The sequence below is a fragment of the Salmo salar genome, chromosome ssa18, assembly GCF_905237065.1.
Source record: "Salmo salar chromosome ssa18, Ssal_v3.1, whole genome shotgun sequence".
Taxonomy (NCBI): Eukaryota; Metazoa; Chordata; class Actinopteri; order Salmoniformes; family Salmonidae; genus Salmo; species Salmo salar.
In genome coordinates this window covers 7457106-7472723 of record NC_059459.1, presented here as the reverse complement: position 1 = coordinate 7472723, position 15618 = coordinate 7457106, and the positions used below count along the sequence as shown (strand labels likewise).

The 15618-nt window shown below is 40.4% G+C and overlaps 1 protein-coding gene across 2 annotated transcripts in view; it reads left to right on the top strand.

Moving 5' to 3' along the window:
- Positions 1 to 5153: 5153 nt before the first annotated feature.
- The window catches only part of ret (ret proto-oncogene receptor tyrosine kinase), a 30337-nt gene continuing 19872 nt past the window's right edge, over positions 5154 to 15618 (top strand). For both annotated transcript variants that reach the window (XM_014154262.2, XM_045700700.1), the window contains exon 1: positions 5154 to 5465. In XM_014154262.2, the coding sequence (XP_014009737.2) occupies positions 5402 to 5465 (64 nt within the window). In that variant the 5' untranslated portion in view covers positions 5154 to 5401. The remainder of the gene's footprint in view (positions 5466 to 15618) is intronic.

Below are 15618 nucleotides of genomic sequence, written 5' to 3'. Positions count from 1 at the left end.
TTAGTGAGTCAGTGAATTAATGAATGAATGGATGGATGGATGGATGAAAATCACAACAATATAAAAGTACAGTATTTCAAAGTAGATTTGTAAAAATGTCACAATCTCCAAAGGCACATGCCTTTCTTTGAATCTAACCTGATGCCATGCTAACTGTAGGTTGACGTTTATTGTCATGAATCTTGCCCTGGAGGCAGAATTTAGCGATTTCCGCTGTCATAAATTTCATGAAAACAAAAATTAGCATTTTGGTCTTCATTTAAGATTAGGGATTAGGGTTTGCAGTGTGGCTACGATTGGCTTTTGATTTATGACTTTGTGGCTGTGCCAGCAAGTGACTATACTGCAGAGCTGCCTCCAGGGCAAGATTCATGAAAATAGATGTCAACCTGCATACTAACTCTCCAGAAAGTAAAACCTCTGATAATGTTGTGGTTCCACATGCCATGAGATCGCTGATGCATTTTCTTCTCACAATATAAATTCACATTGACCATGCAGTACCAGTCAAAGGTTTGGACACACCTACTCATTTCACGTTTTTTCTTTATTTGTACTATTTTCTACATTGCAGAATAATAGACAAAACACCATAACTATGAAATAACACATATGGAATCATGTAGTAACCAAAAAAGTGTTAAACAAATCAAAATATATTTTATATGTGAGATTCTTCAAAGTAGCCACCCTTTGCCTTGATGACAGCCTTGATGACAGCTTTGCACACTGTTGGCATTCTCTCAACCATGAGGTAGTCATCTGGGATGTGTTTCAATGAACAGGAATGCCTTGTTAAGAGTTAATTTGTGGAATTTCTTTCCTTCTTAATGCGCTTGAGCAAATCAGTTGTGTTGTGACAAGGTGGGGGGGAGTGTACAGAAGATAGCCCTATTTGTTAAAAGTACAGCTCAAATAAGCAAAGAGAAATGACAGTCCATCATTACTTTAAGACATGAAGGTCAGTCAATCTGGAACATTTCAAAAACGTCGCAAAAAACGCCTCTCATGAGGACTGCCACAGGAAAGGAAGACCCAGAGTTACCTGTGCTGCAGAGGATAAGTTCATTAGAGTTACCTGAGAGCTCAGAGCTCTCAGAGTAACAGACACATCTCAACATCAACAGTTCAGAGGAGACTGCGTGAATCAGGCCTTCATTCTTTTAAATTATTTAACCTTTATTTAACTAGGCAAATCAGTTAAGAACAAATTCTTATTTACGATGACGGCCTACCCCGGCCAACAGTGCGCTGCCCTTTGGGACTCCCAATAACACAACACACCTCCAGGCTGTGTAAGGGCTATTTAACCAAGAAGGAGAGTGATGGAGTGCTGCATCAGATGACCTGGCATCCACAATCACCTGACCTCAACCCAATTGAGATGCTTTGGGATGAGTTGGACTGCAGAGTGAAGGAAAAGCAGACAACAAGTGCTCAGCATATGTGGGAACTCCTTCAAGACTGTTGGAAAAGCATTCCAGGTGGAGCTGGTTGAGAGAATGCCAAGAGTGTGCAAAGCTGTCATCAAGGCAAAAGGTGGCTACTTTGAAGAGTCTCAAATATAAAATATATTTTGATTTAACACTTTTTTTGGTTACTACATGATTCCATATGTGTTATTTCATAGGTTTGATGGCTTCACTTATATTCTACAATGTAGAAAATATTAAAAATAACAAAAAACCCTTGAATGATTAGGTGTGTCCAAACTTTTGACTGGTACTGTATATCTCAGGATACTTATATTCTGACATACGATATCTTTAGCAATACGTTCTATAGGAAATGAGCTACATTCACTTTTTTTTATTAGGTAAAGCAGGATACCTAGACATTTACACAATAGAATGCATTCAACTGAAATGTGTCTACCTCATTTAACCCAACTCCTGTGAATCAGAGAGGTGCGGAGGGCTGCCTTAATCGACATCCATGGGCGCCCAGGGAACAGAGGGTTAACTGTCTTGCTCAAGGGCAGAACAACATATTTTTACATTGTCAGCTCAGGGATTCAATCCAGCAACCTTTTGGTTCCTTGTCCAAAACCCCTACCCGTCAGGCTACCATTAGGCCTTCATAATCTTTATCACATAGTCCCCTGGTACAGTAATATTACCTTTTCTAGTAATTATAGTTCTAAAGTCATGTTAATGTTTCATTAATGAGTTATTAGCCATTCATATAATGTGTAGCCAATTAATATACACTGAGTGTACAAAACATTAAGAACACCTTCCTAATATTGAGTTGCATTCCCCCGTTTGCCCTCAGAAAATCCTCAATTCGCCGGAGCATGGACTCTACAAAGTGTCGAAAGCGTTCCACAGGGATGCTGGCCCATGTCGAATCCAATGATTCCCACAGTTGTGTCAAGTTGGCTGGATGTCCTTTGGATGGTGTACCATTCTTGATATGCACGGGAAACTGATGAGTGAAAACCCCAGCAGCATTGCAGTTCTTGACACAAACCGGTGTGCCTGGTACGTACTACCAATCTTCCGTCTTGCCTCTGAATAGCACACATACTCAATTGTCTCAAGGCTTAAAAATCCTTCTTTAACCTGTCTCCTCCCCTTTCATCTACACTGATTGAAGTGGATTTAACAAGTGACATCAGTAAGGGATCATAGCCTTCACATGGATTCACCTGGTTAGTCTATGTCATGGAAAGAATGTTTTGTACACTCAGTGTAATACCAGGCTATTGAGGCTGGTCTGATATATGGTGCTAGCTTGTATATGGTCCCTATTCTAAGGTATTAGCTGGCTCACCACAATATGTATTTTCAACATTATACTGAGCCCCAGGGCATTGCTGGATGCATGCACTGTCAAGGGGACCACATGTTAGTGTCTCCTTCCATTTGAAAGCACTTGCACAACCACAATTATCTAGGACCACATCGCATAATGTGTCTAACAATACACAAATGATGTGATTTAAATGACTGTGATATTGAACATGTTGCAGTGCCTTTTTGAAAATCCTGCTGAAATCACTTCTGCTAGTGTGTGTGTGCGTGCAGACAGGCATGCAGGCATGTGTGTTTCTCTCTCTGTGCATTTGCCTCTGTGCCTTTCTCTCTCTCTGGTGTTTGGCTGCACATACATATAGCCCCACAGTGGAGGTGTCATAATACCCATAAAACCTAGCGGTCAAACAGGGAAATGGTTCCAATCGTTATTCCACCATAAATGTTTCCCATTGGGAATTTTATAAACACTTAAAATAAGGGCTGTGTTTTGTGTAGGCTTACAGTGGCGTGACGTTTTGATAACCATATAAATCTCTCTCGGACAAGGTGACTTTTATCAATATAATTCGGCTCTATTTACTCTCAGATTCTAAAATGCTAATAAGCTTCAAAGTAGACATCATGCAAGACTGCAAATCCCTGCAAGCGCCTGCACATCATCTCTAGCTGACACTTTTGCCAACAGGTATTGTGACAATTTAAAACTTGCACAAGATAGTTCACAGAATTGTCAATTTAAAGAAATGTTGCCAAATTATTCGTTACTAAATTTACCTAACATTAGATACTTAATCCAGAGATTCTTACCTTTGCCTCGATTTAGCAGTCTCGTCCATCATGGCATTTGTATTTCTTTATGATGGCCACATTAGCAGCTAATTAGCATTTGTTTTTGGGGGGTGAAATACAGGCAAATATATTGATAAAAGTCACCCTGTCCTAGAGAGATTCACACAGTTATCAAAACGTCACGCCAGGGTAAGCCTACACAAAACACAGCCCTTATTTGAAGTGTTTCTAAAATCCCCTATTGGGAAATTAATGGTGGAAAAAAACAATTGGAAGCATTTCCTTGTTTGACCGCTAGGTTTTATGATTGAAGTGATTGTTGTGTGATTGGCTGGTAGGATGCCCTGGGGGGCAGAGTAATCCATCACTCCACAGAAACCAAGACAATCAGCCAGCCTGAGAGTAATCCCAGACGAGACACAAAGTCTTCAACATCAGAAAACACTCCCCAGACTGAGGGTAACAAGGGCCGGCTCTCATTATAAGCCTTGGCCAGGGTCTGAGCTACACAGAGCACAGCTTAGACAGAGCACAGCTCCCACTCACAGGCTTGGACACTTGTTAACAGCAGCCAGCCAGTTTTCCGTTTAACTTTGTATATTAGCCTAGTTTATGTTAGGGGTTCGATTCCCACTGGGTACCAGTACCAAAGAAAAGTATGACAATGTATGCACTCACTTCTGTAATTTGTTCTGGTTAAGAGCGTCTGCTAAAGGACTATAATGTAAATAAAGATCCTCATCATCAAATGAGGCAGTCGTGATGATCTGTCACCTCTTCACAAGTTATACATGGCATAACATACCTGATATGAAATATCCTTGAAACAATGTGAGTGTTCTGTATCAGAGCCCCCAGTGGAATGGATACATCAATGGAGGACTAGTTGCCCTGGTACGGCATCTAGCTTAACCTTGCCACCCACGCATTGGCAGAAGTTCAGTAAGTGTGCACACTCACAGAGCTGACTTGTTATCAATCTATCATACCACTGACAAACAGATGGTTTGAGATATGCAGTCTGAGTTTCAAGGTCTTTTAGGGGCCTGTGATCAGCTCGGTTCTCAAATCAAATCAAAATGTATTTGTCACATGTGCCGAATACAACAGGTGTGGTAGACCTTACAGTGAAACGCTTACTTACAAGCCCTTAACCAACAAGGCAGTTTTGAGAAAAATAGAAAGAAAAAAATAACTACAATTTAAAGAGCAGCAGTAAAATAACAATAGTGAGGCTATATACAGGGGGTACCGGTACAGAGTCAATGTGCGGGGGCACCGGTTAGTCTTGGCCATAGACCTATCAAGACCTGTATTCTACCATTAAGTCACCTAAAAGTAAGGTCTAATCATGTCCAATAATCCTAGACATATGACATAAGCATATTTGAAAATAAACTTCACAAATAGGAGGCATGAGGTGAGAAGTAAAAGCACAGCACTTTTGAGATGTTTTTCATTAGCACTAATAGGAAAATGAGTGGGGGGGTGTTAATGATTTGACATTCTGTGATATATGATTTTTTTTTGTGTGGGGAGATGCTATCGCGTACAGTGTGCTGCTCTGGCTGGACTGGAAAATACATCGCTGAATATTAGCTTGATTTAAACCTCCCCCTGCACTGCTCGCTACAGACGGTCAAGCAGCAAAAGCTGCAGAGACCAGCCCAATGGGACAGGCACTCCGTCAATATACTTCATTGTTTGCCCGGAGGAGCTGTGTGCGGGAAAACTAATACATTACTCTTGCTTACGTTTTTATCCATAGGTTCTCTACCGTTCTTTTATACCAGTGTTCTCTACGCGTGATTTTTGATTATTCATCCTGCAACTTTCACTTATGATTGGCGATTATGGGGCAAACGTGTGGTTTCTCTCTGGGAAACATCGTTTTGGTCCTCCTGCTGTTGTGTGAAGGTAAGGGTCATCCTCAATTAGCCTCTATCGCACCTCATGGTTTTCTGGGAATGAAGTTTAAATCTATCTAAATAAGCGTGCTTTATCTGAATAAACAACGTAGCCTAGTTTGCATGTAGCAAGCATGTAGTTTACCTTTGTTATTATTCAAATGAGTTTCACTTTACAGAATAGGCGGACTTTATTTAATTTCATATAAAATCAGATGGAAATATATGTAGTCAAACGAAACGTTATTGTCGCTGTGTGATTTATGAATGGCCGTGCGTAAACGTGCGTAAAGCTTGTTTGAAGCTGAATGTTTTAACTTAGCTTAGTTATAGTGACTTAAACAAACATGTTCCAGTTGGGGTGTAGCCAATCATTGTTTGTCCTCTCGTCAGCATCAATTCTCAGAGCATCTTGTTGAGTTCATAGTCAAGATGATATACAGAGATTTATGTGACTAATGTCAATTAGACTAAATGTTCACAAAATGTCAAATCTCAATTCCAAATATCTTGCTTCTTATGCAAGCAAATACAGTACGTTAGTTCCTAACACATTACTAAGACGTGAAGTCCTATGACTTAACATTCACGGCAAATTCAATAGCATATTTATAGTCTAAAATGGACTAAAACGCATATGCCATTTGATTCGTTTGGAGAGTTTGGGGATTTGAATGGGATTCAGAGAGTATTTATAACAGTAACATGTTATAAGACAACAGACATGCTGCTGGCATAGAGTATAAATACATTGTCCTTTCAGATCGTGATATGCATGGCATGGCACATGGCCTCCGTGAGTAAAATGCATACAGCTATATACCATAATATTATAATCCCATTCACAATCCCACTGCCCAACTGTACTAACACTCTCCCCCCAACCAGACTATATTTATAGTCTAACTCATGGCTCAAGAGTTTGTAAATCGCAGTGTGTGGCCAGAGCTCTAAAGCAGAAAGGTTGTTCAAATATAGACCATTGTGTATAAGTATTGATAGAATAACTCATATATTTATCATAAAATGTTCATATTAAAGTCAGTTTAGCATTTCTCTTTAAAAGTGTAATTACAGTAAGGCTACTTTGCATTGAGGGAGGAAAAAAACCATCAGCCTATATAGCTAGACCTATTTCATTCACTTTTGAGAGTATGGAATTAATGTGTTACGTAATCACCCATGGGAGAATTGGTCAAAATGATTCATTAAATACTTCAATTGTCATAGTTGTGTAAATGTTCTTTGGTTATTTTTCTCGGTGGCAGCATTCGGCATTTAGTAATGCTCTACAGAATTTACCACTGCTTTTATATTGTCTTCAGTCCGCAGGGGATATCTTTAAACTAAACTCGCAATAAATCACACCCAAATGATTTTGAGGAGCTGGAGCAACGATAAGTGGCCTATATGGCTATTACAGTGTCGTAAAAATGTGCAGATTGAAACAGAAATGGCCCTATACACTACCCTGTTTTGAACCAATGTCCCCACGTTTCTTAGGAAATGATGTGTTGTTTATCAAATTGAGTAGGCCTAAACTAGATTTCGAGAGTCAATTGTACGTTATTTTGCAGGCCCTAGTCCTAATTGCATAGGTGTTGAATACAGCGTCGGGCAGGCTAGACGTGAGCATTGGAGGGATTCTACACCTGCCCGTTTGTCGGAACAAAAGCCACGCGCCCGGTGACGGTCTGAGGGCAGGTGTGCGGCAGGTGCACCAGTCTCTGGGCAAACACTGCATGTTTGTTTTCTGATGAGAAAATACAGGCAGTTAAACAACTGAACCAACCCACCGTTCTAGTTGCAAATGTGTCCTATAACGCATAACTAAAGACAGGGCAGTAAATTACTTTTTTTTTTTAATGATAGTAGGTCAATGGATAGGATTGGCCACTGATGGTGACAACAATAAGGTTAGATGAGGGCCATCCATAAGAGGACATGACTGTTACTTGGAAAACAGATGGAACTACAACATGTGTTTTGATGGGAAAACAATGTCTTTTGATTGAGTTGGACAGTAATTATTTGTCACCTAATCATTCATCATTTAGTGAAGTGGGCCTACTAATGATATCCAACCTGTAAGTTGGATGGCATTTCATACAGGTGAAAAGTAATTTGCCAAATGCAGACACTAACTATTTCAGATTAAATGACAATAAAGCAAACTTCAACCACATTAAAGCCACAGCAATTACAATAGCTTTTCATTGAAAATGAATCTATTTATATAACTTATCTATACAGGGATTCTGCTTTAAATCAAGAGCCTTTGTAGAGTTGGATATTTGAACATTTAACAGTCATGTTCTAATTATTGTAATGATACCTTGGACAATATGGCCCAACCACTTCGGAATGAGTTTTTCCCCTCAAAAGGGCTTCATTAAAGACAGAAATACTCCTCAGTTTCATCAGCTGTCCGTGTGGGTGGCCTCTGAAGATCCCGCAGGTGAAGAAGCCGGATGTGGAGGTCCTGGGCTCGTGTGGTTACACGGTTGTGAGGCCAGTTGGACATACTGCCAAATTCTCTAAAATGACGTTGGAGGCGGCTTATGGTAGATAAATAAACATTGAATTCTTTGGCAACAGCATGCCAATTGTACGCTCCCTCAAAACTTGGGAAATTGTGTTGTGTGACAAAACTGTGGCCTTTTATTTTCCCCAGCACAAAGTGCACCTGTGTAATGATCATGCTGCTTATTCAACTTATTAGCCACACCTGTCAGGTGGATGGATTATCTTGGCAAAGGGGAAATGTTCACTAACAGGGATGTAAACAAATGTATGCACGTAATTTGAGAGAAATAAGCTTTTTGTGTGTATGGAAAAATTCTGGGATCTTTTATTTCAGCTCATTAAATATGGGACCAACACTTTAAGTGCTTCGTTTATATTTTTGTTCTAAATACATGGTTCCTGCTGGGGTAATAAAACAAAGGAAATTGGCACTAAATGCTCCTGTAATGGCCATCAGTGTTTTGAAATGGTGGCTGGTTGGAGAGTTTGTGCACATACATGCACAGGAGGTGTACAGATCGAGAAGCGCATGCAAAATGCCTGCTGGAAATCAGTATTATTTTAGCATAACGTAACATGGTTTTATGAAGGCTAAAATTGTATCTCTATTCAAACTCTCCAAAATCTGATATCTGTGTATATTTCCATACACGTCATGAAAGCGGTGAATACACAGGTGGCCTAAAGATCAACACTTTTTGATTTATCACGTAGTCCAGCTCTGTCACATTTGTGGTCATGTAATATATGATTCAGATCGACTGACTACATTTTTGCTAGGATCACTGTCTTCTCTCTCATGTACACTTAGCTACCTGTGTACACTTAGCCTATTAATGTGTTTTTAATTAATGTTCCTTTTATTATCTTCCCCTAACCATACCACCCCTCACCTAATGAGAGTACATCAATGGACAACAACACTTAGGCTTATACTTCCAGCTTATACATACTATATATATTTTACGGACACAGTATATTTTACATTAGTTATCTTTTGTTTGTTTTTAGTCCCGTCCTTCAGCTACCCTCAACCCCTCCCATCTATCTCTGAAGAGCTGTTAATGTACTGTATTTCCTGAACAAACCGCTCCTACACTTTGGGAAATATTATATATCCAGAATCTTTGTGTATTAAATATATATAATTTAACATGTTTCAAAAGTTCAGGTTACTAAGATGAGCAAAATGTTAGGACGTTAGGCCTTCATCTTTCATGAAATCCAATAAATGTAAAGTGATCTGGAGAATTTCCCCAATCCTTTCCAGAATTTGACAACAATTGTCTGGTGGAAACAAATGTGTGAAATCACCATCAGGGAGCTGAGTGTGTAGCCTACTGTTATGACCAAAGGGTTGCACGGTCATTGTTCGAGGTTCAGGTGAGGTGAGGCATCTCAGTTGACCCTTTTCGGGGGAAAAGGTTACCACTGACAAAACATCAATCAGTCACCTGTAGGAAGTAGGAACATGGTGCATCCCATAAGTAAAGAGGCATGGATGTTTTAGGTATAAAAACATTGATCTGTAGATCTGCTGTTTTGTCCTTATTACCCTATTTGGAGCCCTGGGATGACCTCGAACCCTTGAAACGCTATCCCAAGTGGTAATCCCTAGTGATTGGCTCCCTACACCTCCCACAGGAAGTTCTGTTAGCGGACGGTTTACCTGGTTCTCCTCCTTGCATTAGCACAATCATTTTCATCAGCATCCATTGCTTTTGAGAAGGACCAGACCAATAAATCTAATTTGATACATGACACTATTTGATTTAGCCCCTTTATTACATTATATGATTTAGTTAAGCTTGTGTCTTGGGTTGCTTATGGATACATTCTAAATCTACATTTTCTACTCTTGCTGTCAGTGCGTTTTCTTTTAGTATAATTGGAAGAAAAAAAAAACATGACACAAAAACGTATTTGTTAGAGTGCTACCCCATTTCTTTCTTTTTATTCCAGTCATAGCTTGGTTTATGGGAATTTTTCTGAGGTGAAAATGTACACTATAGAACGTGCACTATAGGAGCAAAACCAAGCCAAAATGTTGAATGTCAGTTCCCCACATCAACAAATGTTACTTCAATGTTACAGCAATGTTTTTGAGATAAAAGCTCAGCTGTGCTCTACTCTTGGGTCAATGAGGACTTTTCCCATAGTTAGTAGGTTGCATTTGGAGGAGTTCATACACTGTCTTCAGAGTATCAGCATATTGTAGTAACCCACAATTTAGAGATATATTACCTACATTTGATGTTCTAGCGACATGTTTTGCTTAGCTATAGGAGTTGTTTTGAAACATACATTATTTTTATATGGACTCCAGTTTTACCAGTGTATTTAGATGTGATCATATCATATTTACTGTGTTCATATTATGTACGTGTACTGTTATAGGTAAACCTAGTCACAAAATCGTATACTCAAAAACACCAGAATTATATAAATGTGCTTCTCTCTCAAAGACTGAGGTACTCATTGTATTGTACTTAATTGGTTTATTGCCATATACAGCATGAGAGACCAAGCCCAATGTCTACAGTATGTATGTCTATTGCTAGGGTCCTCTACTGCATGGATGCTACAACAACCTTTCCCTGCTCTAGCACTGTCCCTGATCCTTCAGTCAGTCAAGGGTCACATTTCCAACCCATTGCACGGGCACATTCTAATTTGCTTTGGTGGAAGGACAAGGAGACATTGATTGAAATTGTGTCCTCGGGGCATTTAGTGCTCTTTTTTTTCACATGGGGTCTTGACAAATAATGTTCCAGTGGTCGGTGATGCATGCTGTGTTTGACCGATCATTTACAACAACGAAGAATACAAAAGACTAAGCTGAGCTCTTTTTAAGCCTCTTTCTCGCTTTCTCTTTGACAAGGCAGGGTAGCAGCGATAGATGTAGAAATGGCTCAGCGTTGGGATTGCTTTGGCAGTGGCATTTTTACCCTTTGGACTAATAAGATTTTCTATTTGTTGGATGAATTTAGGGACCCTCTCTTTATGTATAGGGGCATTATGATCACGTAGATGACATGGATAGCATGCCAATTTGATTGAACATGCAAGGCAAGTCTTTTCAAATAGAACACACCCCATAATATAACATATTAACAGGTATTTTATAGCCTAGTTGTCAAAATCAGTGACCAGGAAGTGCTGTTGCTGTGACCAAGCAAGCATGAAACTTGAGAAGTGGTAAATGAAGAGAAAATGCCAGGTCGGAGGCAGAGCAGTTATTGCTTATGGTGTTGAACACAGACAATGCCTATGCGTTGGCTACAATACAGATAATCTATCACTGAAATGTATTTCTAAAGCCCTATTTTACATCAGCTGTTGTCACAACGTGCTTATGCAGTAACCCGGTCGAGACCGCAAAGAGCAAGCACAAGCAGAGGCAAATTGGCTATGAAAAACTCAGTAACCTACAGGTTACTTTAACATATAACAACATGTCAAATAATAACAGTATAATAACATAACAATATATGTTTCAAACTGGGATTTCATATAAGTGGCCTGATGATGAGGAAGACATGAAAATAGATCTGCTGCTGCATGACCTGTCCTCTGTTCACTTTCTAATGTCCCAGTCATTCCCAGAGGAATTCTTCAACTGAATTTGTAGTCGAAGCTAGGTTAGCTAACCCCTAAGGGGATGTTATAATAGATTTATTGTTGACTGATTAACATGGGACATTGCATTCGGTTCTTGTAATCTCTGAGGCTAATTGGATTATGTTATGAGGGTAATTGATTATTATGTTACTACATTAGTCTACCTGTGGTTCATCTATGTGCGTCAAGCAAAGAAAATTGTTGAAAAGAAAAACATCCCCTTACTCTGACTAACAAAATGTTCAATTCAATTGCAACGCTGTCACATAAAGAGGCCACAGAAAGCAGTCCCGCAACACAATAGCATGATGAATGTTCATGAATTAAATTAGCCCCGTGGAAACAACACATTGCGTCTCAATCCACGACGCGGTAACTCAAATGCCAAACATTCATGGAACCAAAAACATCCGTTTGAGGTTGGCCAATCCTTATCACTAGTATGTTGCTAGATAGAGAGATGAAGCTTGTTAGTGCTTTTTGATGAATGATCCAAGCTCATCACTAAGCTAAGGACCTTGTAACTGAACACCTCCCTCTGCAACTGGATCCTGGACTTCCTGACGGGCCGCCCCCACAGGTGGTGAGGGTAGGCAACAACACATCCGCCACGCTGACCCTCAACACCCTCAGGGGTGCGTGCTTAGTCTCCTCCTGTACTCCCTGTTCATCCGCGACGGCGTGGCAGCACATGACTCCAACACCATCATTAAGTTTGCAGACGACACTACAGTGGTAGGCCTGATCACCAATGAAGATGACACGGCCTATAGGGAGGAGGTCAGAGACCTGGCAGTGTGGTGCCAGGGCAACAACTTCTCCCTTAACGTCAGCAAGACAAAGGAGATAATCCTCCGGGACACCTACAGCACCCGATGTCACAGGAAGGCCAAAAAGATCATCAAGGACAACAACCATCCGAGCCACTGCCTGTTCACCCCGCTATCGTCCAGAAGGCGAGGTCAGTACAGGTGCATCAAAGCTGGGACCGAGAGACTGAAAAACAGCTTCTATCTCAAGGCCATCAGACTGTTAAATAGCCATCACTAACACATTAAAGGCTGCTGCCCTATATACATAGACTTTAAATCACTGGCCACTTCAATAATTGGAACACTAGTCACTATAATAATGTTTACATATTTTGCATTACTCATCTCATATGTATATACTGTATTCTATCCTATTCTACTGTATCTTAGTCTATGCCGTCCTGACATTGCTTGTCCAAATATTTATATATTCTTAATTCCATTCCTTTACCTTAGATTGTGTGTATTGTTAGATATTACTTGTTAGATATTACTGCACTGTTGGAGCTAGAAACACAAGCATTTCGCTACACCCGCAATAACATCTGCTAATCACGTGTATGTGACAAATAAAATTTGATTTGATTTGATTGTGGACTACAGGAAACGGAGGTGCGAGCACGCCCCAATTCACATCGACAGGGTTGTAGTGGAACAGGTTGAGAGTTTCAAGTTCCTCGGTGTCCACATCCCTAAGGACCCGTCATGGTCCAAACACACCAACACAGTCGTGAAGAGGGCACACCAATGCCGCTTCCCCCTTAGGAAGCGGAAAAGATTTAGAATGGGCCCTCAGATCCTCAAAAAGTTCTACAGCTGCAGCATTGAGAGCATCTTGACTGGCTGCATCACCGCACGGTATGGCAACTGCTTGGCATCTGATCGTAAGGCGCTATAGAGGGTAGTGCCTACAGCCCAGTACATCACTGGGGCCAAGCTCCCTGCCATCCAGGACCTATATACCAGGTGGTGTTAGAGGAAGGCCCTAAAGATTGTACATCACTTCAGGTACCCAAGTCATAGACTGTTCTCGCTGCAACAGCACAGCAAGTCTGGAACCAAAAGGCTCCTGAACAGCTTCTACCCCCAAGCCATTAGACTACTGAACAGTTAATCAAATGGCTACCGGGACTATTTGAATTGAGCCCCTTTTTTTGTTGCACTGATTCTCTTGCGCTGATTCTATGTACACTGGACTCTACCCACACACTCACACATACTACACTGACACTCCAACACACACACACACACACACACACACACACACACACACACACACACACACACACACACACACACACACACACACACACACACACACACACACACACACTACATCTGCTCACACACAAAACATGCATATTGACACACTTTCAACTCTTTCACACTCTTGACATACACTGCTGCTACTCTGTTTATTATCTATACTGATTGCCTAGTCACTTTTAACCCTACCTACAAGTACATATTACCTTAATTACCTCAACTGCCTTGTACCCCTGCACATTGACTCAGTACCGGTACTCCTTGCATATAGCCTCGTTATTGTTATGTTATTGTGTTACTATTTCCTTTTTATTTAGCAAAATTGCCTTACTTTTTAACTCTGCATTGTTGGGAAAGGGCTTGTAAGTAAGCATTTCACGGTGAAGTCCACACCTGTTGTATTCAGCATGTGACGAATACAATTTGATTTGATTTGATTAACTGTGCAGACAAATATCTGGACACGACAGTATCATGTAGCAATTCTGTATATTGGCAATGCAAACTAAGAACATTATAATCAATAATAACTTTCATCAATTGAGTTATTGCTTGATTTGCAGCCTTTTAGTTCATTGGATCTTGTATAGAGTCTTTAGTGATTATTCTCATTGCTGTTTTCTTTTTTGGAAACAGAGTGATCGTGACAGCTTTCAGATTTAGATTGATTTATATTGTCACATTGGTGTTTTCTATACCTACTCTGCGTGGAATAATGGGTTATACACAAGCAGATCGTGTGCGTGATGATTATGACCCATTTGACTCTATAACAGACTTTCAGATTCCACAGTTGTAGTGTTTGTTTGGACAAAAATAGTAGTATACATCAATGAGCCCTACTTTACGTGCTTGGAAATAACTGTGCATGTTTTTCTCTAGCTCATCAGTTAAAACAATGAGCATGAACATGTTGATTAGTATTGCTATTGATTGGCCCGCTGCCATATACTTGACTTTTCCGATGGGTCATTACTGGGGGACAGATGCATTGAATGAATGTTGACCTTGGTAGAAAGGGCATGGGATTTGCTCTTGTTACAGTCACACAACTCATTGCCCAGACACAAGGCCACTACTAGATGCACACCTTTTCGGAACCCGGATTCAAATCGTTTTGGAAATCTTTCAAATACTTTAGCTGTGCTTCAATGACTTTGCCTGGCACCTTGGAACCAATAGAATAGTCTCAAAACTGCAAACCCCTCCAATCTGGCACTCCAGGCAGGCTCAAGCAAATGCTCAAAATACTATTTGAACCCGGGTCTGTGTCTGTCACTCCTCAGACAGATTAGTAAGCAGAGTTGTTGGAGCTGGGGCTGGGGCTCTTTCTCTAGTGTAGCACATGAGCTCATAGATGGTAAATCTCTCCGGTGATGTGCGTCGTGAGCTAATTGAGTTTCTGTCTTTGTCCTGGCCAGCTGAGAGTCAGAGGACGTCCCCAGGCTGTCTGCTTGTCAAACTGGTCCAATCCTAAACATCCTTCTTATCTGTCACCGGCGGTCTGAGTATGCAGACATGTTTCATGTTGTTTGTTTATGTCCTGCGACAGATGATTGTCTTTATCTGGGCTTCGGTTAAAGGAGGAGACAAGAAAAACCAATTCATTCATACCTATAGCATGTAATGGTTATTACATCAATATAAAGAAAAAGTTACATGTCACCATAACGATTGCGGCAGCGTAGTGTTCTTTAAAACCCCTCAAGGAATGATATATCAATTGATGAAAATGTCATTTTTTTTAAATCGGAGGGTTTTCTAATTGATAATAATGTTGATACGTAATGCTTTGCATTCATGGTGTACATATTTGTAAGGTGTTTAGTTCTTTGCATTACATGGGGTAACTCACCCCATCCAACGCAAATGTCGAGCACCCACCAGTTTCGGGGGGTAATTAGATCGAAGTGTTGCTTTCTAAAAGTCGTACCTTCC